General features: G+C 41.8%; 1 protein-coding gene across 1 annotated transcript in view; it reads left to right on the top strand.

Annotated features, from left to right (window-relative positions):
* The window catches only part of cspg4 (chondroitin sulfate proteoglycan 4), a 63,177-nt gene extending 36,298 nt beyond the window's left edge, over positions 1-26,879 (top strand). Inside the window, exons 3-11 of the mRNA XM_031863074.1 lie at positions 542-4,093; positions 5,401-5,589; positions 5,765-6,040; positions 9,809-9,985; positions 18,406-18,604; positions 18,806-18,937; positions 19,965-20,125; positions 22,037-22,220; positions 23,503-26,879. Coding sequence (XP_031718934.1) covers positions 542-4,093; positions 5,401-5,589; positions 5,765-6,040; positions 9,809-9,985; positions 18,406-18,604; positions 18,806-18,937; positions 19,965-20,125; positions 22,037-22,220; positions 23,503-25,370 — 6,738 coding nt within the window. The 3' untranslated portion in view covers positions 25,371-26,879. The remainder of the gene's footprint in view (positions 1-541; positions 4,094-5,400; positions 5,590-5,764; positions 6,041-9,808; positions 9,986-18,405; positions 18,605-18,805; positions 18,938-19,964; positions 20,126-22,036; positions 22,221-23,502) is intronic.
* Positions 26,880-27,398: the final 519 nt, after the last annotated feature.

Genomic DNA, 27,398 nt, shown 5'->3' with positions numbered 1-27,398 from the left:
CGTTTCGTAGTTTTCTTCATTCTGTTACTCGGAGTGATATGAGATGCACTGAGCAAATAGTCTTATAAGAATTGAATAGCCTTATCTGTCTTGCATGTGTAAGAATTATGTAATTTCATTTTATTTAAGCAAAACGCAGATCTCTGATGTTATCAGTGAATGTTCTTACAGATAGTCCATTTTCAAAATGTAGCTTAGTCAACACTGTGAGCATATCTGAGGAATTGGGGGGCATTGTAGATACACTGCCTTTATCATAAATGTTAACATAGCAATAAAATAAAGCTTGAATTCAAGTGTTTTGATGAGGACACTTGGGTTGCTATTTGTCCATTCAAGAGAGAGTTTCTCATAGAGTAAATAATGACAGGACTGAACAAACTTGTAGTGTACATCCATTTTATGGAAGGCATCAATGTGCTGCCAATTTGTTAGATAATGAACAATTACTCACCAATAACGTACCCCAATTTGCATGCACAAAACCTGAAATGTATTGTAAGTTTAATATAATACATTCAATGTTGTTGTTTTTCCTCAGGCACGGATGAATATGGGGGCTGGTGAGGTGACACTGTCCTCATCCCAAGGAGTGCAGCTGAACAACCTTCTGGACCACAAAATCTCCCTCACACTGCTCGATGGCAAACTCACCATGACAATTGATGAGCTCTTCCCAACATATGTTCCTGTAGATGACGACGGCGAACAGCTCAATATCGACATGGGCATTTGGCTTGGAGGAACCGGAGACCTGGATGCTCCCTATCTCAGCAATGCCATTCCCCCTTTCCGCGGCTGCATGACTCAAGTCAAATTTGAGTCCCACCAGTTTGATATCCTCAGCAAGGCGTTTAAACAATGCCATGACACAAAGGAATCCTGCAGCAGTGAGTTTGAGGCTGGTGATGGGGAGGCAACTAGTTTCAGCACCCCTGATTCCTTTGTGTCATTTCCTACCTGGAGCGGGGCTAGTGGTACTCCAAGGGTCTTAGAAATCCTAATGAAAACCACCATTGAGGATGCGTTACTCATTTTCCACCCTGGCCGAGAGTCAGACTTTATTGCTATTGGTGTTGTGAAAGGCTATCTCAAAGGCATGCTGGACCTCGGCAGTGGCTTGGAGATACTGGAGAATATGCAGGTGCAGCTGGATGATGATCAGTGGCATAGAGTTAAGGTTCAAGTCAGTCAGGACTCTTTTGTACTGAATGTAGATAGCCAGTCATCCTCCCTTCCTCTTGACTCATCACAACAATTGGAATTGGTTGGAAACTTGTATCTAGGTGGCATACAGGGGAAAATGAAGGACGTCTTTCGTGAGAGCGGGTCCTTAAGTCGTGCAGAAGAGGAAATGACAGCAGAATCCTTCATTGGTTGTTTGGGAGAAATCAAAGTAAATCAGAAAGATCGAAGCCTGCAGGATGCTTTGGTGACCAAAGATGTTCATGTTAAATGTGAAGGAGAGGAATATGACTACTCAAGTTACTATGACACAGATGCAACTACAACTTCTCCACCTGTTCGCATCCGATATGTTGATATGGACATCAACGACCAGCATTGCTACCCAACAGATGACACGCCAGAGATATTCAGAAATGTCACAAAACTTCTTGATGTCAGCCCATTGCTTGTGCCCGAAGGTGGGGAAGCTTTACTTTTTATCAACAACCTAAGTCCTACATTTGACCTCAGTGCTGCAGGAATGCGTCAATCTCAGATAATCTTTACTATCCAGAATGATCCCTGGTATGGCTTGGTTGACATAAACACTAATACAAGACGCACACAAATGTTCACTCTTCTCGATGTCATCAATAAGAAAATTAAATATATGCATGATGGAAATGAAAGGCATGCAGATCAAGTCCAGCTGCAGGTGGTTGCTGAAAGTAACAGCTACCTTCCAGAATGTTTAAAGACTCCTCAGGAGTATGTCCTCCAAATTGAAATTCTCCCTGTCAATGATATACCACAACTTGGTGGAGGAGAAATCGCCATCACAGCAAACGGCAGAACTCGTTTAAGTCCCGGCCTTATTAAAATCACAGATTCTGACACCCGCTGTGATGAATTAGTAGTAACTGTGACCCCAGAGCCTTCCATGGAAGTTGGTTACTTGGAAAACGGTCAGCAGCCAGGAAGGAGCATTTCAGAGTTCACTTGCAGGGAATTAAAAGATGGAAATATCTATTTCATAGACAGAGGGGGTAGAGCTACTGGAATTACCTTGGAGGTGTCTGATGGACAGTCAGTAAGCCATTCAACTACTTTTACGTTATCTGTGACACAGCCACATATGACTATTGTCACCAACACTGGCCTTCTCTTGTCTCAAGGAAGCAACGCCTCCATTGGCGTTCAAAATCTGGCTGTCATCGCTCATCCTCGTAATGGAGATATTATGTATAACATTACACAACCTTTAATATTTGGAGAACTACAGATCAGGACAAGTGATGGAATGTACAAGCAGGTTACAACTTTCCATCAATTTGATCTGGATCAAGACCGCCTTAGATATGTCAGCACAGACTCGACTGACCAGGAAGATATTGTAACTGAGCGGATTCAATTCAACGTCCACCTGGGGCAGTTCTCCATCTGGAACCACACATTCTTGGTCAAGATTGTCCCTGCACAAGTGAAAGTTTCTACCTTGGTTCCACTAGAGGTCGAGTCAGGTGAAGAGCAAACAATCGGACTCACAGAGCTTCAAACAGAAGTAAGAGGGAAAAACCCAGATCCACAAACTGTAAAATACATCCTTGTCAAGCCTCCAACACTTGGTAGTCTCCGGTTGTCAGACAGAGAGTTGAATGAGGGGGACATCTTCACACAGAAGGACATTGTGGACAGTACTATTAGCTACAGTGTGCGTGTGCAAAGAACTGTGGATAGTACAGACCAGTTCCTGTTCAGAGTCCTTGCTGATGATCAGTACTCCCCTCTATACACCTTTCCAATTACCATCCTCGCCAATCCCGATGCTCCTGTTTTGACTAATGAGAAGCTGGTTGTCATGCAGGGCGGTGAGAATACTCTGGACAAAAACTATCTTTGGATACATTCTCCAGGTTCTACAGATTTCATGTACCGCGTCACACAGGGGCCAAAGTATGGGCGACTGATTAGGGACTCCCCATCCGGGCAAACTAGATTTGAGGGGGCGATAAGAGTATTCAGCAACGAAGACCTCCAGTTTGAAAGGCTTATTTACAAGCATGATGGCTCTAAGACGATCAGTGATGAGTTCCATTTTTCAGCATTTGATCAAGGAGCGGAAAATGACAATGAAGAAGCAGCGTTTGGAGTTTTCAGATTATCCATCCAATCCAAGAATGAGCATTCTCCTGTGAGGGTTGTGGACAAAGTTTTCAATATAGTCCGCCACGGTCAGCGTTTGCTAACAACTGATGTCATTCAGTTTAAAGATGACGACTCAGATTTCAATGACACCCAAATTGTCTACGCTCGTGAGGGAATACTCTCAGGCAACATCGTCTCAACATCTAATCCCTCACAGCCCCTGTTCCGTTTCACACAAGCCGACCTGCGAGATAAGAACATCCTCTTCATTCACCACGGAGCAGACCGGGAGCGATTCTCCCTGCAGGTGTCAGATGGCTTCCACAAGACCACCGCGCTGCTTGAGATCCAGGCAGGTGAGCCCTACCTCAGAGTAGTAAACAACACAATCATTGTCATCGACCATGGAAGCACCAAGACCCTTAACACCACCCTGTTGAGCGCTGACTCTAACATGGACATCAGAGACGACAGTGAGATCAAGTTCCAGGTCACATCGCCACCCAACGACGGCAGGATTATTGTGAGTGGGATTGAGGCTGCAGAGTTCACCCAGGAGGACCTGAAAAAAGGCGTTGTCTCTTATGAGCATAGTTATGAAAGTCTTAGATCCAAGGACTCCTTCAGCTTCGCCGTCCAAGCAAGAGGACATTCTGAAGAAGGCACATTCAGGATTAAAATATTCAAGCAAGGTTACCTCTCTGAGCCTGAGGTGATAACCAATGAGGTCATCATCTCCTATGAGGGAGAGCACACCGTAATCAACCAGGATAATCTCAAGGTAATGTTAACTGACTCATTACAGTATGTTGAGCAATAGTGATTTGTTTACACTAACTGGAAGATTTACAAACGTGCTTGAGAGCTACAGATCACAAATATACTATTAGTTTGCTTGGCTGACATTTAATCGAAAGCACACATTTGTTTTTATTCAGCAAGACAGCATTTAATATTTATACAACTTGGCAGTGATTATGTGACAGATATTATGATTATGTGACTTTTTCAAGTTTATTTTCTGTTTGTGAAATAGATCTTTCGCATTCAAGCACACTGCCCTGTTTTGTAACCCTGTCTCTAATCTACATCATAACCACATGAAAGCAGGGCTAAATATGACTGTGCAGTTGCTGCTTTTCATCTAGTTTATGTACTAAATTACAGTCTATTAAGTGTGGAAAACAGAGCACTAAGTATCCCCTGAGGAGCTTCCTGAAGCCCACTGTAATTTATAAGATGAGCCTGCCCGCACTTCATCTTGAATGCAATTAATGAGGTTTAGATTGGCGGCCCATTCATAAGACATTCTCTATATATATCTTGAATTCTTTCTTTTAAACTTTCATTTCACCAGAGTGCACACAATCTGCAGTATTGACTGGGGAAGAATTTAGACACCTAGTACACATACTCCTGAAATATGTATTGAACAAAGCCTGCTAAACACTCCCCTGCTTCAGGCTCCAGAGAGTTTATTAAGTCTACTCAGTGGGATGACTATCAATCTGCCTGCATGTAAATCTCCAGCATGACTTTAAATGTTACCAAATGTCAAAAAATGTATTCTTTTAAAGTTCCATACAGTCACAGTGTTCTAGTTAGATACTATATGCTCTACTTTCACCATCAGGTATTAACTGCACTAACGTTTACAGTATATTGATAAAAATATACAACAAATGAATGTAGTGCACTAATATTAACTTAAAATACTGTTCCTGTACCTAAAGGAAGTAATAAAAGCTATCCAACTCCAGATGTCTATTTGAAACACCACGGCCAAATGAAAAATTTTGTTTTATTATATTTGATTTGTTATACTAATGGTGGAGTCGTCCTTCTGGCATTTTTGTCAGCTGTGAGTAGTTCCTCTATTTCCATGATGCATTGTGTTGGGGGACAGCAGCGACTATCACCACCGCACTTAAAAAGTCAAACAATTTTAGTATGTATGCTGCATTTTCACCAGAAAGCTTAATCTTTGCACTTCACACAAATCACGTTTAGATGGTCATTATACGAAAAAAAGACATAAATATTTAGAGATTAGATTATAAATTAACAGTACGAACTTTGGCTTTTTAGGTGGATCAAGCTGATATTCTTCCGACAGAAATGGTGTTTACCATTAAAAAGCCTCCTCGTCTCGGCCACGTGGTCAAACTCACAAACAGCTCGGACAGCACAGCCTCGCCTGTCCTCGACTACATCCACTCCTTCACTCAAGAGGACATTGATCAGGGACGCATTCTCTATGTGTCTGCATCCATCCAGGTTTATTGTCATATCATTTATTCTGCTGTTGCATAGTAAATCAGATGTGGCAGCTTGTTCTTTTTCATATTCACGCCGAGAGTAAAATCAGACAAAAAACAACCTCTGATGAATCTAAGGCACAAAGTCTATTTGTAGTATATCAATAACTTATTTGAACATCCATCTCATTCAGGGCAATGACGCCTTCACAGTTGACGTCAGCAATGGCTTTACTTCAGTGGAGGACCTGCACATCTCTGTGAACATCGTGCCCCAGCTCATCCCCATCCAGACCTTCAACTTTACAGTGAAGGAAGGTCTCAGCAGGGCAATTAACACCGAGATTGTTAACATCTCGCACCCCTTTTACACCTCAGCAAACATCGACTTTCTTGTGGAAGAGGCACCACAGCACGGGGAGATCCGTTACCTTGATGGAGACGAAGTGACTTACTTTACATGGGAAGAGGTACGTAATGATATGATGAGAGAAACAGAGAAATTAGGACTTCAGATACATATTCCAACAAAAAATGTCACCAACGATCTCTAAACAATCGCATCTCCCTGGCTCCTCATTCAAACAACGCTGTATTTTTCTCTTGCACCTTTGGTTCAAACTGTTGTATGATCATTTCCCTCACTAACTCTCAAAGTTTATAAATCAACAATCAAATTAAGTTTCATTGCTCGCCAATATGGTAGCATGCTATGCTATGCTATGTTATTGGCTTGATTCATCGCTATAATGAGGAAGGTCATTGATCCAGCTCTTCTCATTTTTATGTATATTTCTGAAGCACACTATTTTTTGTGCATGCATGTATTATTTTACACAAATCTATTACATTTGTTGGGGATATTTTCGACGTACCAGCATCTTCAGAAATTACTCCTTCAATAGAGAAATATGATGACCTTAAATCCTATAGAATTGTGGTTTGCCCAGTTTGTGGGCAGAACCTTGTAAAATATAACACAGAGCTTTTTATTTACCAAATGGTTGGTTTCACCAAATTGTTAATATATGTGTACAACAGGCATTGCCTCTAGCTACAATTTTTAGAGATCAAGTGATTTGAATAATCATTTCTTCAAAGGACATGAATCGTGGAAATGTGGAGATTCTTATATTTTTGTCAGTCTGGGACCAAAATCTTTCCAGAACACCCCCAAAATCCACATTTCATCCTGTCTTAATAACTCCAGGGAGTACAGCAACTCCCTCTCTCAACTAGATCGCGGTGGCTGTTCAGCAGGATTACCACAGCAAGGCTTCACCATTAAACAACCCCCCGGTTACTTCTCAGTGCTGTTTTGGATTTGTTGTGCTGTAACAGACAGAAAGGGGAGAGAGACACGTGAAGCTGCTGCAGCACAGCTATCTGGTCGCTCTCCGTGTGGTTTGGAGGCCCCAGCTTTAGGAAAATATAAAAAATGCATGAGTATAGTGACCATTGAAAAAAAACCTCATGCATTCTGAATGGACCACATAGTTTACTGGCGCTAGTTAGACACACGTCGTATAGCTCCTGCATCTATCCCCGGTCTCCCTCTACTCCTCTCTACTTTGCTGAAGCATTGTGGAAAAACTGACGATGCCTTTGGACTGCCTGGAGCCAAAATATAGTCCTACAATAATATATGAGTGCACACTAGCGTCCCGCGCTTTGCTACTGCCAGACTCACTCACAGTGTCTCTCAAAGAACCCAATGTGCAACTCAAATGGGTCTACTGCGTAGCAACGGTTATATTGGCAGCGGAGGGGCAAAAATTAACATAGATATCATATGCCACTACGGAACTGTCACAGAGACTGTTTGCTGTGTTTTTCTGTTTTCTTTTAATGTTAGACTCAGAGAATGGAACACAGTCCGTTCTCCCAAATGAGTACCACATTGAAGAATAAATGTCCAATCCTCAGTCAGTGGAGCATTTAAACCAGACCCTAATTGTTTCTAAATTAAAGTTGTGCGTGTGCACTTTTTTGTGTTGACGGGTTTTTTTCCCCAAGGTTTAATGATGTTTAATGACTAACTAGTGTGTGTTGTAATTTTGCGATAAAGTCACTAGCTTGGGTAGTTCACTGAGTCACTGAGGTTATGTAAGTGTACAGTAACATCGTGGCTGTTCAGTGAGAAAAACTGAGAGTGTTCGAGAGTGTCTACATGAACTCCAACCACATGAATGTGCGTCACTCTACTCACTGAATGTGTCATGTGTTCCAGATGTGTCACATTACCATAGAATCTGTGTCAGAAAATGTTTTTTTCTATCCCACAGCGCTCACTATGATTTACTCCTGCTTTGAACAACCAAGTCATGGACACATTCAGTAACATATGCAATGTTGAGTGGGATCCAATTTGTGGAAATATGGGAAATCTGAAACACTTTGCTCCGATACACCTTCGCTTTAATCAGGTTCAGCTCTCCATCCGGTCTCAATTAGCTCTTCCATCTGTGGAAACCTATTTAAAGTCCTCACAGGCAACTTTCATTTTCACAAAGTACAAAATGTTTTCGGTCCTCTGCGGTTTGTATTACTCTTTTTTTCAAATACAGTAGACAAACCGAACCTTTTACATCAATCAAAACTGGAAAGAAAATATATTGACACCGTGCATCAGCCTCTAAGTAAATCTGAAGGCCACATGTCTAACAGCCACCCACTGTTTATTGTCCCAGCAAGCAGACTGATTGTCTCGCTGACTTTCCCCGATCAGTAATGATGATGGGGGTTGTTATTCCAGAAGGATGCCCGTCATATGGGATCCATTTGGCACTTCCTGCTCTCTGAAGCGGGTCCCTCAAATTCACAGCAGCTTACTGGCTTTTGTCGAGATAAAGTTCCAACTGTCCTCTTTGCAGAGATGTATCCAGAGTCTCTGTACATTTGTCAGATTAAAAGGTTACATGTTATGCAGATTATTTGATCCAGATAGGACTACAGGATTGAGAAACAACAACTCAGGGTGCTGGGTGCTGGGATTTCTCTTCTGTATGCAGAAAGTCAACAGAGTTGACTCGGCTCGGCCGCAGGTGCTGTTTTCCGTCTAGCTCACTTGACACAGGATGACTAATTCTTTTGTGCATCTGGTTCCCCTCAAGGTTTTGTCCCACATGGGAGATTCTCCTTGTTCATGTGCTGCTGCCAGACTTTAAGACCTGATTATAGCATTTATCTCAAAACTTTGAAAGCATATATTATCTGTTTAGGGCAACAAAGGATATTGTGTTTACTGTACAGAAATAAAGGTCTGTTAGAACATAAACGTACTATCTTTTCTCATCTCCTAAAAACAAAGAGAGGAATTGTTTGACAATTTGGGATCTGCCTGTTAAATATTAGGCGATAGTCAGGAGACAGTTAGCTTAGCTTAGCACAAAGACTATAAGCAGGCTGAAACAGCGAGCCTGTCTCTGTCCAAACAACCAAGGGAAGGCGTATAAATAGCATTGCATAATAGTCTTTTCCTCCCACCATCATAATTAGTCTTTCTCACTTTCCATACTACGTCACTTGCTTTGAGCGTAGCATATTCACGGGTATGCATTTATATTGCAGAGGTTGCAGACTACATGATGTAAAATGACAAGAATGGCGTTGTCATTGCATGCTAACTGACAGATTGTAGTGTCATTCATAGACCATTTGGTGAGAGCGGGCTGGTCCGAAAAGAAATCCACCTACCAGCACCCCTGACATTCAAAGACACATCATATCCTGTTTGTTTAATCCCTATGAAAAACTGGGCAAGAAAAGACTAATCTTTATGCTAAGCTAGGCCAATTGTCTCTTGGCTAACTCTCGGCAAGAAAATGACAAACCATATTTACGTACCGTCTCACATGAAATAATAAGATCCCCCAGAGCCACAAAAGACATTAAACATTATGTTTTCACAGGCTGAGTAGCACACCAGATAATTAGTAAAATTACTATTATGATTAAAATTATTTGAGTTCCCTGTGTCAGGGGACGGACAGCTATCTGAGAAGATATTATGCTCCAAAATATTTGAATCAAATTGAGAATTTAAGAATTTCAGATGGCAACAATGTCATGAATTTGGATTTCTTCAGGTAAACCAGGATATGATGGGTTTGTGGTTTCTCTAAAGCAGTGTTACTTCAGAGAAACTGTAAAATGTTATACCAACGTTTAGGCCCACCCAGCCTCTGCCTATTTCCGACCATTCATGACAACTGGATCTTTTTTTTGATCTTCCCCAGCTGAAACTTGGACACATCTACTACATGCATGACAGCACCGAGAGTAAGGAGGACAGTTTTACACTCTCTGCCTCGGCTTATGAGATTGAGCGCCGGAGCCTTCCCGTCACCATCTCGGTGACTGTCACACCAGTCAACGATGAGCCGCCAAAACTGACACGTAACACAGGACTGGAGGTAATGTTTTGCTTTTTGAAAGTGCATTTGCTGTTACTTTGAGCTGTCCTCCAACATACTCCGGCAAACATTGCTGCTGTTGGAAAATGTTATAAAAAGTAAACTTTCAGTTTGTTGGATACTTTTTATTTTCCTTTAGTACATTTTAACTGATGAGAATTGAAGTTGGCCACAAGCGTCACTTTGTGTAGGGGAAGCAAAGACCAAACTTTTTACTGCGACCTTTCAAAACAAGGGAGTACTTTATGCTAAGAAGAAGAAACTGTGGAAAATATCTTGCTTCCTTCGAGGTTTATGTCAGTTCAAGTTCATTTCACGTTACCTTTTGCTTTTATTTGCTTATATTTTGCCTTTTTAATATGTTTTTTTATTTTTCTCCTGAAATATACCAGAAAGAAGAACTAGTCCAACTTGTGCATGTGATTGACCGGCTGCAGGTGTTACCACCTGTTCCAGACTTTGCATGATTGGTCCGATGCCCAACCCACACAAAATTTGAGAAAATGTCAGATAAATAGCTTCATCATGGTAATGAGAATCTGTCTTGTTGAAAAGAGGTTGATTTATTTAAAAAGTACTACCTCATAGTGCTTTAAGCTTTTAACGCTTTGCGCTTCATCGTTATTTACATTGATTCTCTGACAGAATTGTTGAATTTAGTGTTTTTCTGCCAATTTAGAAATCCCAAGATATGCAAACAATCAAAAAGCCTTTTGTTTGAAGGAGCTCTTTCCCTTTAAGGGTCAAACTGATATAAAATCGTAATGAACTCTGAACTCTGAATGAACTTACTCGCATCTATAGCTTGAACTGTGGTTACAGCCCGCTGTCATGAATCCTGTATGAAGTGAGAGTTAAATTCACTTCATGCTGCAAGTACAATGATTGCAGGGAATTTTACTTAGACGCTGAAGGCTACTGACCTCACAGACGATGATGCACGCTGCAGCAGTACAGCAATATTGCAAATGAATCATGTACGCCACATAAGTACAAGAAGACCGTGATTCACTGAAAGCACTCAGTGCTGTCTTATACAGCATCTGTATGCATTTTAATGCAGTCTCAAATCTGCTGGTATCCAGTTTGCACTGGAACGGAGGGAACTTAGTATTGTTATCAAACTAAAGTATCCATGCACCTCAAATATTCAAGACTCCATACTTTCAACTTTCATAAAAATAATGATGTTTTAAAATGAAATATGTCTAATTTGGAAACATATTTCAGTTTGTTTTTGGCTTTAGTTAATATCTTCTGATTTATCGTTGTCTTTTCACACAATATAACTGTGTAGCACTCTAACTGAGGAGTTTTATTTATCACAATGGGATTTCCCAATCTGACTTGCATTATTGCCCATCCCTAATTACCATAGTCCTGTAAAACACATCTGTTTATGTTAACTCAGCTTTGAAAGGGACATTTCATTTTCATTTTCAGGTTCATCGTTGTGTTTTCGGTTTCTTATTGAGCATGTTTAAATGCTTTAATATTCAAAAAACACATAATTTTTCTTATACCGTCTGTCTGAATATACCTGTATTGACCGTCGGTCCGAAACGCTTCGTTTTAGCGCCTGTCTCTTTAAGCCCACCTCCCAAAAAAGCCCAGTCTCCTCTGATTGGCTTGCGAGAAAAAGATGGTGCACCTTTGATTTAGAAGTATGTTGGAATTAATAGATCGACTCCAAACTGCATATTTACTGAAATAGACAACGTTTCATCCCTTGTGGGATCTGTCAGTTTAAAAGTGGAAACCACACTTTATATCAATGGGTTGATGGCTGGTGACAGGAGCGGTTAACCATCCAACACACGCAGGGTGATAAACGTCTCAGAACAAGTCCACAATGAAAGCTCTATCAAAATGCTCAATCTATCAATCCCACAAAGTGGAGTTACAGAGACAATAATACATAAAATACATCAAGTTGATCCAAAGAGAATTCAAATGTATCTAAAATAATTTCCTTCATTGTGGATGGATCTCACTTACATTTCCTCTCTAACTAATAACACTCTATCTGTAAATAATTTCCCCACAACTATTAACCTTTGATGCAAATAGACAGATGTTCATTCAATCACCTTTATGTAATTCTCACATACAGTAGTTTGAGAGTGTGTTCGGGACACGCTTTCTTACTGACTCAGTCGTGAGAGATGAAAAAGTTTTGAAGGATCAACTAAGTAGATTGTGCTGTAAGAGTAGGCAGGCAGTTGGAAAGAGCCAGCAGTAATCAGCTCACAGAACTGGAAACCGACTGTGTCATTCAGCCCTCCCTGCTCTGCCTGCGGCTCCGCGTCTCCCTGGCAACCCATATTTTTGGAAAACCAAGATGGTCGACGAGACCACAGCTTTCTGGCAGAGCGAGGGCGGCATCCAATCCCTGCGCCTCCTCGGCTGCGGCTGCAGAATGTAACATAATGATATGTGGACGTCTCCCCGCACAGAGCCGGGGCTGGCCCAGCAAGTGGCACTTGGCTTGATTTAAAGCAGGAAGTGTGTGTGTGTGTGTCTGTAGTGACCTCTGCAGCAGATGATCAGACATGATGACGAACATGGCCGTGATCGGGCTCTGTTGAAGCTCACCGTTGATCCCAGTTGGCCCAGTCTGTAGGATGCAGCTGGTCTCGATTAGGGTTTACACCCGTCTCTGTCTGTATGTCTGGTTCTACTTGACTTTACTGTATCTCAAAAAAGTTGCACTAGTTGTGCAAAATAGCTGGCTCAGTCGATCTGTCTGTCTGTCTGTCTGTCTGTCTGTCTGTCTTTATATATATATAATGTATATACTGTATTTGTAGCTCCATTGATAAACTATCGTCTGTCTTGTTGTTGCCTTTACTTCCCCACTCTCGAGTATAAAGTTAACACTCTGGTGTCCCCTGTACTTCCAAAATCAGCCAATATTTCGGATGCCCAGGCAGTGTGGGACCCAGCTTCACACATCTGGCGCAACTTCAGAGTCTCCAACATTTAAAACATGGTGGTATCCTGTTGAGTCATCAGCCAACTAAGTCATTCGCCTATGGCAGCTCCTTCATTACTGCCTCCAAAATGAAATATCAGCCATTGTGTCCAATGAAATTGAATTTGCAGCCCATCCTCCCTGGTGCTAAATGCATTGATTGTTATATAAACCATCAATTTGCAAGGCCATTTTCAGATTAGCTGGCCTAGATTGCTGGGTGCCTCACTGGAGTGTAGAGTAGGCTGATGGGGCCATCTAGTGCCGGGGATTGGGTTTTGCACTTTAAAAAAATTATTATAATCAGAATTTGTAGACAGATGCTTGAAACTAGGGTACTGTAAAATATTGAAACATTTGTATTATTTAAGAAGCCTGTCTTTGGTTTTTCTGTTTGGGAACTATTTTGTTTATTTGTTTGTTTATTGGTTAAGAACAATGTGCAAAACATGTATTGAACCAGATATGGCTAAAAGCTCATTGTCATCTGTATCCCCTGGGTGGAGTGCTGCGCAGGTTACAGAGATAGAAGATCAGTTGTATCAAAACGTTAGGCTTCCTTAAAAGCTGATACAATAAAACACGGAACGTCAGAAAGCGAAGAAACAAAACAAAAATTCACACCCACCATGAAACAAACAACAGAAGAACATTACTAAATGCCCACTAGGGAGCACAGTCTCAGTCTCAGTGTCTCTTAACTCAATGACTACAGACCTGACTGTCCTTCAACCAAGTTTTCATATTTCTTCCAGTGAAAGGTGCATTTCAGCACTATAGCTAATGTCGGCAGTGTTGCCTACATGGTGATTATTATCCTCCTCAGCATGTACATCACAAACCAGTGTCATCATTTGTGTCAAAAAGAGCTATGAGAAAGCACTGCCTCATCATCATCAGATGCTCAGACGTATTCATCATGTTTTGATTATTAAATGGAAAGTCATTTATAATAGCAAGAAGCTACAAAAACAGTCAAAGGCCTTATACTGTAACTTTGCTGGCGTTTTCAACCTCCATGCGCTGTTTGGTATATTTATTTGCCTTTAGCTTCAATGTAAATTAACTATTGACAAATTATTTGCACAAAAGCAATTCAACGATAGAAATAGATGCCATTTGCCACATGCTCTAAACAGAAAATTCTAAACGGATGTCTCTCTTGTTTAGGCTATTGTGCATTCTTCAGAAGATGAAGTCATTAACTGCAGTTGAGAGTGCCTGTGGTAGACAGACCGTTCCTTTATATTAAGATAGAAGAAGAGAATAGTATTGGATTCTGTTCATTGCAATTAGATTGCGAGCTTCTCCCGAGCTGCTATTTCTGACTCGTACTTCTCACCAAATGGAGTTGGAGTTCCTCATGTGCTGTGCTATAAGTACATACCCAGAACTTGTTGGGGCTTATAAGTGCTGACCTGGAAAATGCTGCTTTTTGATTCCTTACACCCGGAACAAATTGCAGAATTCCCTGAATATTACAAAAAGAGAAACTTACTGTAACACCTCAACGTCTTGTTCGAGCAAACCCCCAGTGGTTTGACTCCTGCGGTGATGTACAGGTGCTCTTCACTTGACATCACGGCTGGAAGTGGTTGCAGGTGCTACAGAGCACACCTCTGACCACACCGAACCACTCCCAGCGGGGATGCTGAGTGTGGTCAAAGGAAATAGGCTTGAAACTTTCAACTGGCGGTGACAGCGACAAACTGCTTTTCAGACTTGTTTTAAGTTACTCTCTTCCAGGAATCTGACAGAGAACCTGATTAAGTTTGTGATTATATTTTTACTCTTAACAAATGTAACCACGGTGGAGGTGACTAGAAGCTTTTGTCTTGAAGCTGTGGTGTTATAAGTTTCTTGAAATGAAGACCATATTTTCTGTTGCCTGTTGAAAGGAGATTGTTCCCGCCCTCAGTCTTCTACAGCTTCTGCTCTGTTAGTATAGTGGTGGGAGAATAATGCTTCTTAATGCTGAGAAATTGGCCAGGTGGGTGACACAGTTATCAGCGAAGTCATCTCTGCATATCTAACTATCTATCATACCTTCTCTCATCTCTCTCAATAAGGAGGAAGGATAAAACAGAGGGAAGGGAAAGCATCGGTCTTGTTTATGGTGCAATAGTGGGTGTCCTGTCAGATCCACTTCCATCCCATGAGTCCAGATTTGGCTCCAATTGCTCAACTCATTCTCATTGCAACTCGTCACCTATTGACGCTTTGTCAGACCCCTTGGCATCACATTCTATTGCACTGGGTAGCCCAGTGCGTGGTTACAGTAAGCAAAAACACTTGCTTAAGTTTTGCCAAAAAAAGACACTTAGGTTTAAGAAAAACATCATGGTTGGGCTTAAAATAAGTATGCAAACTAAGTAAAACCTAAACAATGTAACACAAGTACAGAAAATGCATCACAAATATTACTTACATAACTGTGGGACACAAAAACTGAAAGTCCTGCATTTTTTTGACACATCCTCTTCTTTCCAAAAACGATTTTTTTTCATTCTTTATATTACGTCATCACACTCCCAGAGCACTTTCTCTGATCGTCTAATAATGAGGTGGATGGGTTCAAATTGTAGTTGCTTGAAAGCCCGGCGCGTCCCACACAGACACTGAAGGGTGCCTTGTGTGTTGGTTTCAGACATCGAGCGGCGTGACAAAGTGTCGACATATGACTCGCTGGAAATGAGAATGAGCTGAATTGTTTGCGTTCAGTCTCCCGGGTGTGCTCCCAGACAAACTATCAGTTTCTGCTCCCTGACATGTAAACTGCCTAGAGGAAGTAGGGATTCTCCAAGGCCTGATATCACAGGTTCTCAGCAGGCTTCAACAACAAAATGTGGACAAAATGCTACCCTGTTTGTTAATGTAGGCTGGTGTGTTGCTGTTGTCAGTTCTACAAAATAACTTTGTAAACTATCAGTGGCTTTAAGTGATGCAGTAGGATGATGTGATTCTCTTCCTCTGAAGATAAAACGTCACCTATACCGAGCTCATCGACGCAGGTTACCCCCATTCTGTCATGGAAGTGTCTGACACATGAAAGGTTATTGTTCCCAGAGGTAACAAGTCTCTGCGGGTATCTCGTGTGCAGCAGCTCCAGTGGAATCACGGTGTGAGCTGCTGACATCTGGTATCAATCTTTCACAGATTCCAGCGAAACTCTTTAGATACAGGTGATGCACTCTAGGAGGGCGTAGCTGGGGTCCCAGCTGTCTGGAAAAACGAACAGCAGGCCTCAATCCCCTCCAAAACATCGGCGCCTCTGCTCTCCACACCCTGGCACACAAGGTGGCCCAGTAAAGCATTTACAGTAAATGACTATCGTCAGTGTAAAATGGGGCTAAATACACATTTAATTACAGTCGTTTAAATCATGATGAAACAACTGATACATGTCATTTAGGCTTCTAAAAAAGTACCTTTCAACCAGATTTAGTCTGGTTAACTTAGACCTCTCGACATACTTTAACCTGTGAATCAGTGCTCATCCTGTGTGAACAAGCTTGTACACAACAGTCACATTTGATTATCCTCATCCTATTTTTTGCTGAAACGCCATGCAGCCGATGTATTGCTACATCCAACCAGGATGGCCACAGAGTGTAAGTGGTTCGCATATAGTCTATGTTATTATGTTACATGAAATTCCGAGTCAAGACTTTCTGAGGCTACTTTAAATTACCTCTGCAGGCAAGACCATTTAGTACAAGACCACGCAGCAGCAGAACCTCTGTGGTAAAACAGCCCTTCTTGTCTGTAGACTCATCAGCAGTCATAAAAGTTCTCATTTGAAAGGAACAAAGGCACAAACTACCAGCAACAAAAAACACAAAGTGTGTTAGGGTGGATTATGGCTTTGAACTGTTGATGCTGTGTCATCGTGATAGATCTTTGATGGAGTGTCAAACTAAATCGGAGGAGCAGCAGGGGAAACTAAATTATACACTATTGTTGTACTGAAACAGTCTAGATGGGTTTAAAATACCAGGGACGACACAGAGGACCCAAAGAGACGGCAATTGTGTTGCTTTCACAACAACTCCGGAACATAAAGAATAAAGAGAATGTAGCTCACTTTGAAAGTGAGAAAAAAGGAGGGACGTCTTTCCAACCACCACTTTGGTCAAGAATGGAATACCTCAACAACTATGTACTAACTTCTCCACTAGCGCCAACATCTATGGGGCCCATAATCGAAGCATTACTGTATGCAAATGTAGTGGAGTGCTGTGGAACTGTTTCTCAATCTGTGTGTGCATAATCAGTGTGAAAAAGAATCTTTGAATGCGTACTTACATTGGTTAATGTCTACTGGAATCTGCAAATGTGTATTCAAATCCGCGAATGCGATTTTTGATTCCCCTCCTTGCTATCTTGGTACTATATTGTTTTCAACTAAATCATCACTTTCCAGATCTATGTTTAGATCACATAGCCTACAGTGTAAACTCAAATACTAAATTAAGTATTTAGGCTGCTATTACAGGAAATTACAAAGAAAGCTCTCCCTAAAGCGCTTGATCGCTGTAGGTAATGTACCATCATGTATTCTGGCTTGCTTTTACTGTTTGGCGGTGTATTTTCAAATTCCCATGGAAAACTGAATATGTAGGCAATGTGACATCACACACAGGTGTGGCACAGCTTTGATAACAGCAGAAATAGCAGCGACATTTTCTACAATTCAACATCACGTTTTTACGTTTTTTTTTAAGCAGCTTAACTCTTGCAGTTTAGGAAATTAGTGAGAGAAACTGGACTCACCAAATAAGTCAATTATACATGGATGATGTGTGCTCGTGTGTAGCATACATGGCATAAATTAACTTCTAAATATAACTGGCTCTCAGTGATTGACACCTGAAGCTTTCATATCCACAACTGAATCTTCTGCTCCCCTCCTCCTGCCGGAAGGCTTCTTGCTCTTCACCCTGAGTCTTGAGAAAGAGAGAGGTATCAGAGGTCGAACGGCTTTCCGGATCGATATGTGCCTCTTACTGTAGGGCACCCTCGGCTCAGTCTCCCAACTGATTCCAGCTATTTAAGAATGTCTTTCTGGGGATCTGGCCCATTTCTTTCAATTAATGCTCCTTTCAGCCAGCCGACCATTAGAAGTCCATTATAGCCCATCCACCCAGGGAGAGTCATTCAGCATGCGCTGCTGTGCTCCATCTTCTGATAACAGGAGCGCCCTCGACTGCCACGGAGAAATAATTAACCTTTTAAATTGTTTCTTTGGGGGTGACTGTTTGTACGGTGGCTTTTGTACTTATCTTCTTTTTATTTTAATCATTTGTTTTCTTCCTTTTGGTTGGTTTCTTATTGTCTGTTTCTGTTTCTTCTGCAATGGCTTCAGACCAACATTAATATACAGCATCATAATGCCTTTTATGCACAACGCATCTCTCTCTCTCTCTCTCTCATATATGTGCCACAGGTTCTTGCTGGTGAGGAAGCTGATATCACCTCCAGCATGCTGAACACTGAGGACGCCGATACTGTTGCAGAGGAACTGGTTTACCAGGTTGAGGTGCAAACCAGTGGTATGGTGGCGTTGAAAGAGGCGCCCGAAGAGGGCATCCTAAATTTCACACAGGCTCACATAAACAAAGGGGAGGTCATCTTCATTCACGAGGGTGAGGCCACTGAAATGTTTTTGTTTTTTTTCTTATTAGTATATTGACTGTAAGTCGGCCTCTATATTGGACTGTTGATATTACAACATCATTGTTTAAATCATGTTCTACACAAGAAGAAGTCACTGCCAGTGATCAACTACGGTTCTGAAACCCCCCAGAGGCATGTTGTGTCACATCCAATCTCCTCTGCACTTCCAGGTGAGGAGTCTGGTGGTTTCAGCTTCACGGTGACAGACGGCGAGCACACGTCTCCTCTCTACCGATTCGTCGTCACAGCCAGGCCTCTCACCATCACCATGGTAACGCAGGAGGAGCTCATGGTATTTCCAGGTAAAATGTCAAAAAATCCTTTGAGATGTCAAGCCCTGGAGACGGCAGTGATTGGAGGATTGTGACGGATTAGCGGTCAATAGTTCAACCCAGTCACTGCTACAGCTCCTTTTTTATGTCTATGTCAGATAGAAAACATGGTCAAAGAGAAAAAAAGAAGCAGAAAATGATGTACAGTTTGTCCAATGCTTTAAGTGCAGATAACAAAAACATAAACGAATTTGCTCTCTCAAGATTTTCTAGTCAGTTGTTTTAAAGACATTTATTATGTTTATCTGAAACAATGCTTAAGTAGCACGAGTAGAGGAAAGTCATAAAGCCAGCAAACACTCTGATTAATGTCAGCTACACAATATCTTTGCTAAAATAAGCCACTACAAGCTAAACACAACATTCAAAGTTGGCCCCTCCTCAACGACATGTGGCCAGCGTTTCAAAGCCAACCCCGGAACCAGCTTTGCCCGATTGGCGCTTTGCCTCTTTATATTTGCGTTTTTTCAGAGCTGCACTTTAAATCTGTATAGCTTCCATCTCGGAAGCGCACTTACGATACGGCACCTGGTACAGGCAGAGGTAGATAAAGACACCTCCACACACTTCCAGTCGGTCAATACCTTGTCTTTAGGAAAATCTTCCGATGCACCAAAGAGAAGTTGTTTTGTTGTTAGTAAATACTGTATTCTTAGAGGATAACTTCCCCAGATGAAACATTTGACAAGTGAAACTACTTCCTGAGTGTCAGCGCAGACTATAACCTCACCTCTATTCTCAACAAACTTTACTTTCACGCATGATAAAGGAGATGAGTTGTCACATTTTTGAAACTACGAATATCATTTTGGAATGAAACTCTCTCCATCAGGAAGCTCTTCTGCACAGTAATGTGCATGAATTACTGTAACTGCTAAAGCTTTTGGCAATTCTAGACCCTGTTCAAATTTACAAGCTGAACAACACTTCCAAGAGGCCATTTTCCACAGCACTCAGAGGATGGTGTGTGTGTGTGTGTGTGTGTGTGTTTTCACAGGAACAAGGCAGTCTATCACGAGTGCCAATCTGGGGGCTGTGACCAATGAGGATGGCAATGAGATAAGCTACTCTCTTATCCGCCCACCTCGTTTGGGAAGACTGATCCTGGCCAATGACAGGAACCAGTATGAGGAAATTACCCGCTTCTCACAAACACAGGTAATTACTTTTGTGCGAGTGCGACGCCAAATGTGTGTATTTCCAGGATACATTTCCTTTAGGAGACATTTAACTAATTTCCCCCTCCACCCTTCATAAAAGGAACATTCTACATTCGCTTTTAATGATTATATTATAAATTATTAGTTATACGGTAAAAAGTCAAAGAGTTGAACAGATTAAAGGAAGAAAAACAATGTGAAAGAATAAAGAAATTCCAGGAAGAGCAAAGGAAAAAGCATATTTTGATGGATTTTTTTTTAAATAGTCAGTTACATGAGGGAGCACTGTAAAGGCAACTATTACTCATTTTCTTCTTTTTAAATAAATCCTCTCCTCTTTCACATTTAGCATTCCTATTAATGGCAGGTTTCTTTTACTAAGCAGACGTAGCTGTTCAAGGCCCTCCAGTTGTCCTCTGCAGAGACCATCAAACAGACATATGAGAAGACATAATTCCACTTTTATGCATAAAAGTGACGCTAATCCTCCTTTCAGCACAAACTGGTGTTGAAGATCTCACTTGTCTGAATGTCTCAATGTTGTACATTTATATGAGGCATCAACATGTTCCTCTTCTTCACCAGCAGGGTGCCTTTGTGGCATTGTGATGTTTAGGGTCAGCATTAGCATCAGCTGCATTCATGCTGATAAAGGTTTTGAGTTTTTACCCTTGATGATTTTTAATGTATGTTAAGATTGTGTGACTGCAGTCTTGCATTTTATTTTATTAATGTGAAATAAATAAATCTCTGTCTAAACTGCTGAAGGTAGTGGACAGGGTTGGAGACGGTTTTAATAGACACAAGGGGCGCAGGCACTTCATTGAAACATTTTTTTTATTTCTTACATCACATTTAGCAAAGTCACCTTAAAGTAAATACAAACACTCAGATTACATGCAAGATAAATAAAAGAATATTCCAGGCACTCAGAGTCCTGGAATATAATTAAAGGCTTTATGTTTTTAATAGTTTACGCCAATTCTTTTTCATAATCCTTCATCATAGCTTTGCCCCCTTATTTACAAAGACTTTTGTGTTTTTAGTGGATTTTGTTTTACTTATTGTCTGTGAAGCAAAGAGGCTCTTCTATTTCAGTTTACTCAGATTGCATAACCAAATATCCAGATTATGTTTAAAAAAAAGATGAATTGATGGTATTTTTAGCATTTACTGGATTTGGTTTAGGATTATGACACAGCATGACCTTGTAGTAGCACTACACATTGCTTCATAGGGTAAGTGTGTGTCTACCATGGCAGCAGTGTGTTCTCACTCTCGTTTCTGTCTGATTTCCATCGCTGACGTCTGACTGTGCTTGGATGAACATGAGAATAAATTCTTTCCCTGCAAACTGCTCTGTTTCCATTGTGACAGAAGATCGAACACTAAGTCGAGCTGACAACATGATTCGATGATTTGAGTTATTCAGCGCTGCGTTTGTGTGCGCAAGCATGAACGCTTGGTTGCTTGGCATGGTCTTGTGTGTGTGTGTGTGTGTGTGTGTGTGTGTGTGTGTGTGTGTGTGTGTGTGTGTGTGTGTGAGAGAGAGAAAAGTTGAGTTTAGGACACAGAGTGACCTCAGAGAGCAAACACAGGCCGTCACATTCCGGTTCTCAAACCCGGATCCCAGTATACAGCTCAGCCAAACCACTGCTGCAGTCATTAGAGTTCTCATCTTACTGAGGTTCTTACAAATTTCAGAGGAAAAAATAGAAAGAAAGTATTGAAGCGAACTAAGAAGTCTTTGTCTTCCAAATCACTCAAGTCAAAACAAATAAAAAGTAATTAACAATCAAGCTGATATTGACCAGATATTGAAAGATAAAATCCTGTAGTTATATATAGTAGAAAATTAAGAGTTTTGAATGGCTCATCATCTTCTGATTTTGTTTCCCCTGACACACAGCTGGAGTCAGGAGTGGTCTACTATGAGCACCAGATACCCGAGGAGCCTTTTTGGGTGGTGAGGGACTCCGTAGACCTAACCCTGTCATCCCAACCGGCCCCTGATGTCCGTCACATCCTGCCCATCACCATCTCTTACTATGCTGCTCACAGAAACATCTCCTCACAGCTGTGGAAGAACAAAGGTACAAGCTAATATCGAAATCTAAATACATTTCTAAATGAACTGTTTCTCACCTTTATTTAACTGGGACATCCCTTGAGGTATAAATCTCTTTAACAAAGGGGACCTGGCCAAGACAGCACAAAATAAATACTTAAATAGAAATAAAACACACCAGAAAGGGAAAAAAAATCACTGAACACACAAGGAGGAGACTGAATACGGCTCAAATAAAGCAGTTACATGACTTGAAATACAGCATGGCTTGAACACAATTGTTGTTATTGTGTAAAGATTTCCACAGATGTTGAGAGGCAGAGATGAGTGGCTCAGCCAAGCCCCATTAGAGGGCTCCACCTAAAATAATAGCAGTAGAGTTACAATGGTGAGATACTGTTTTCACCAGCTGTAGCCATGTTTTAAACACGTCAGATCTGTGTTTGATTATTTATTTATTCATACAGCGTTGATAGGCTGAGCACACATTATCTTTCATACTTTGTTAACCTGCTACAGTAGAGTTTGGGTGAAGTATCACTTTCAATTTCTATAGTTTTATTTATTTTGACCCCAAAAAGTTGTTTTTGAGGATACGTACATTTGCCAGGCTGTAAGTGGTACCCTTGATAGAGTGGTGCAGGGATTTTGTTGTTTTGGAGGCCAACCTGGACGTTAGCATTGCCCTGGTCCCCTCGACAGAAAGCCAATAGGATTTTTCCATTGGATTTTGGATTATTGTAGAAAATAACCTCTGTGCAAACAATGGTTTGTTGTACTTATGCTACACATTTAGTTCAGCAAGATCATTTTCACAAAAAACACCACTTTCTGGGCAGCGTAAATGCAATCATCAGAAGTACAAAGCTAACGTTAGGCTATGAACAAACTGCATCTTCCAACTTTCTATTTCACACGTTTACCTTTTCTACAAAAGCCTTTTCTCTTAGTGTGACCTGATCTAGCTTGTGGTCATGGCTGTGTCAATTGCCAGTCTCAAAATCTAAATCTACAAGTTGGAAAGTTGTAGTTTGCAAGAGCACAACAAGGCTGTAAAGATTATTTTTGGTACAATATATGTACAATCATTTCTTGTTGGCTAAATAGTCGACAGTCATACAGGGACTTATTACCTCTGCTTCCTTTTGCTGCCTAAACAATACGCCCTGCTCTGTCTGTGTTTCCTATGGTGCCAACAACATAAATGTACTGTGCTGCATTATTAAATATCGACAGGAGACAGCCAAAACTAAAGAGAAAGTATATTTGAAAACTGAATTATTTATTTTTGTATTGTTTCTGCTCAGGTTTGGAAATTGTGCAAGGCCAGAGGAAAGCCATTGATGATTCAATTATCGATGCCTCCAACCTTCTGGCTAGCTTACCTGAAGTTGAGCGGGACGATGTGGATGTGGTTTTTGAGATCAAGCGTTTCCCTGACCACGGTCGTATCACCCTGGGTGGTCAGGACCTGCCCCGTAATGCCCCATCCTTCACGCAAGAAGATGTTACACGAGGAATGCTGGAGTATCTCCACGATGACTCAGGGGCTCCTTCTGACAGCTTCTCTTTCAGAGCCCGTCTAAAGTCTGAGGGTCAGGGTTTGGCCCCACCTGCCGACGCCGTGGTCCTGGAGGAGATATTTAACATCTCAATCAAACGGCGCGGCTCTGACTCCCCTGAACTAGTCACTATAGACATGCTCTTGGAGGTTCTTCAAGGCTCCATGACCCTTTTGTCTCAGAAGCATCTTAACACTCAAGACGAGGACAGTCCGCCAGATGAGGTGCACTTCAAAGTGACCAAAGCCCCCAGCAATGGCCGACTGGTTGACTCCCTCACAATGGACCCCATCTCTGGGTTCACACAGGAGATGGTCAATCGTGGGCAGGTGGGCTTCTTCAGCGATGGCAGCCTTGCCGGTGGCTTTATGGAATTCATTGTGTCAGATGGAGAACACCAAACAGAGCCACACACGCTCCACATCGGCGTCCTTGCTCGCACCTTGTTTCTTGACAAAGCTCCTGAGATCAAGGTGAAGCAAGGCGATGATGAGACCCTGGTGACTGAGGAGATGTTGAGAGCCACTACCGGGGGCCCTGTTGAGGAGGACATCCTTTACAAGATCACAAGTGTATCTAAGTATGCAGCTGTCATGGTAGATCGGCAGCCTACATCCGCCTTCACCCAGACACAGATCAAAGAAGGCAGAGTCAGTGTCCGCTTCGTTAAGTCCACTTCACCTCGAGACAGTGTTGCATTTGTAGCCCGTAGCAGGGCTGCTAATGTCTCATCTGTCCTCAACATCACAGTCCAGCCTCTGGCCAACATCGCTCAGGATCCCCTCTTGCCCCAAGGTGCTCTTGTCCAATTGGACAGGAAGCTTCTGGATGCAACTCCCCTGGCAAACAAGACCAGAACCTCCCCGACATTCACTGTCATCCAACAGCCCCGCGGGGCTCGCTTTGTGAGGTCTGGAGGTCCTGATGCAGGTCAACCAGTGGACACATTCAGCCAGAAGGAGCTGGACGAGGGGCGAGTAGCTATGGAAATCCTGAATAGCGCTTCTGGATCACGAGGCAGTGTCAGTCAGGACGAGGCCCGCTTCCTGCTCAAAGCCCATGGGGTTCCTCCAGCAGAATGTGTGCTTTCCTTCCAGACCGGCCCCTACAATGCTTCTGGGGTCTACCCTGCCACTCTGTTGAGGATTCCCTCAGAAGCCTCACCGAAGGACAGTAATGACCTCCCTGGTGCTGGGTCCCCTCGTTCCACTTCCGCTAGCCCCCGCTGGAGGGGCAACATGGACTGGCCCCACGGGGATGTACCCACAACAACATCTTCTGGCTCTAGCTCCAACGGGAAACCATATGTTTCCAGGCGCAGCAACTTCTGGTCTATTCTCATTCCAATCCTAGTAATCCTTCTCCTCTTGTTGCTGGCAGCCATCTTGGCCTACTACCTGATCCGTAAAAACAAGACAGGCAAGCACGACGTCCAGACCGCAGCATCCAAGCCTAAAAACGGAGAGGTGGCCAGCGCAGAAACCTTTCGCAAAACTGACCCAGCTAATAACATCCCCATGTCCAACATGGACTCCAAAGACGCAGACCCGGAGTTGTTGCAGCACTGTCGGACAACGAACCCGGCCTTGAAAAAGAACCAGTACTGGGTCTGAGACACTTTGAGATAAGACACAGAGGGAGGTGATCCTCAAGTGTTTGGAAGTCTCCTCAAATCATTCCTCTCAGTATGAAAGACCTCTTGCCACACCAGTTCAAATGAAAATTATGTTTTGACACCATTTATTATGAACTTATCTCAACATAGCTGTGGACAAATTCTCAGGCAATGAAACACTGAATACTTATTGGCAAAGAAAGAGGCACTTGCTTATCTAAGGTGGGTCAGGCCATGTCTATTTATTTTAGTTTTATCATTTCTCTTGTCAAAGGGCACAAACAAAGACATAAACATGCCATGTGTTTGCAAACTGTATCGTGGGGGTGCTCTGTCATTGTATTCCATTTGATATCATAGGCCAATATTATTCATTTCATTGGATAGGTGATATAAAGTCTTTGTGATGTTTTGAATTTAGTTTTTGATTCATCGGGAAAGTTGATAAGCCTTGTACATAGATGATGAGGTAAATATATGCTGTATTATCGAGAAGTTGAAAAACATGCCTCTTTGTATTTTCTCGTTTATTTTCTCAATATTTTTAAGGTACCGTTGGATTATGTGTCTCAGGGCTAAATTCAGTTTAAAGGAATAGTACAACATTTTGGAAAATAAATGAATTCACTTTCTTTTCAGAGAGTTACTGCAGATTAACAGAATGATTCCACTCCAATATTTGTCTGTTACACTCAAAGCTACAGCAAGGAGACATTAACTTAGCCGAATCTAAGGGGGAAACATCGAGGCTGGTTCCATCCAAAGGTAAAGAATATCCACTTTCAAGAGCCTCGAAAGCCCGTTCTCACTCCCAACTCGTCAGATACTGCGGCTTGGTCAGTCGCCCTATGCATCAAAGTATGACTCTTAACGCGGCCATAGATATGGCGGGAGGAACTGAGGAAGTTACGTTACGCAATATATAGAGCTACAAACTCTGTTTGGGGGAAAAAAATGGATGGGTCAAACAAACACAGGGCTTTCACCCAGGAGACTGGTGTTTACTTTAACGTGTTACCACAAGGCAAAGTATTATGGCAGTAAAGTTGTTGTTTTTAATTGAATACTGTAGAATACATTTTTTTCAAAATGTCATTTATGAAAATACCCAAAATTAACTGTTAGCTGGCTAAGAATGAATTATTTAAACAGCATTTTTATCAGAATGATTCTTTTCCAAGCTATATATATATAAGGGTTTGATCACTGTACTTGTGATCACTAAGCCGCTTCCATTGTACTTTTGTTGCCTAAACCTAACAAAGTTGTTTCCTATGAAAACGGAAGTTTGTATTGAAAGGACAGTGTATGCGCTAAAAGGGTACCAAGAGCTGAGCTGGGAGTGAGAACGTGTTGCTAAAGCTCTCTCAACAACATGTTATGTCTATTTTGCATAATCCGCACAAAAACAAGAAGTTGTGGTTTTGTGTGGGGTTATGTACCAGAGTATTTCTTGGCTGGATGCGGTGACTTCCTGAAGCTGGCCAGCTGAAACAAGCTGGCTGTCTGTCTGTGTTTCTGCTATCCTAAGCCAACTGTCTCTTGGCTGTGGCTTCATATGTAACAGACTGATATGACAGTGGTATCTTTCTTCTCATCTAACTCACCGTGAAAGAGCAAATAACCTATTACTATTACTTTAATGTCGTCACCCAATAACATCTCAGTAGTTTTGCTTTTGTGTAGAAACAGGAGAACTTAATACTAAAAACTGTTTTAAAATGAAAAACTTGTTGCGACAACTTGCTCAGGTTTGATTGAATTTAGCTCAGAGTTATGTCATCATCTGTTGTATGTTATTATTTCTGCATGCTTCCAGAGTGCTTGTAAATATTCACTGGACTGGCACAGCACTGACCGTATAACTACACAGTACACAGTTTGTAGACCACAGGCAGGAGGTCATTTTGGTAGTGTTGGTCTTGAACACATCGTATTGGCTGACACTGAAACACATGGTGGGGTCATCTCAAATTGGGATGTTTCCAGTTTCCAAGTCTGCAATTAAGAATTCATAAAAGCTGGT

The sequence above is a fragment of the Anarrhichthys ocellatus genome, unplaced genomic scaffold (genome assembly GCF_004355925.1).
Source record: "Anarrhichthys ocellatus isolate YVR2014 unplaced genomic scaffold, GSC_Weel_1.0 scaffold2, whole genome shotgun sequence".
Taxonomy (NCBI): Eukaryota; Metazoa; Chordata; class Actinopteri; order Perciformes; family Anarhichadidae; genus Anarrhichthys; species Anarrhichthys ocellatus.
This window is presented reverse-complemented; position numbering and strand designations above follow the sequence as displayed.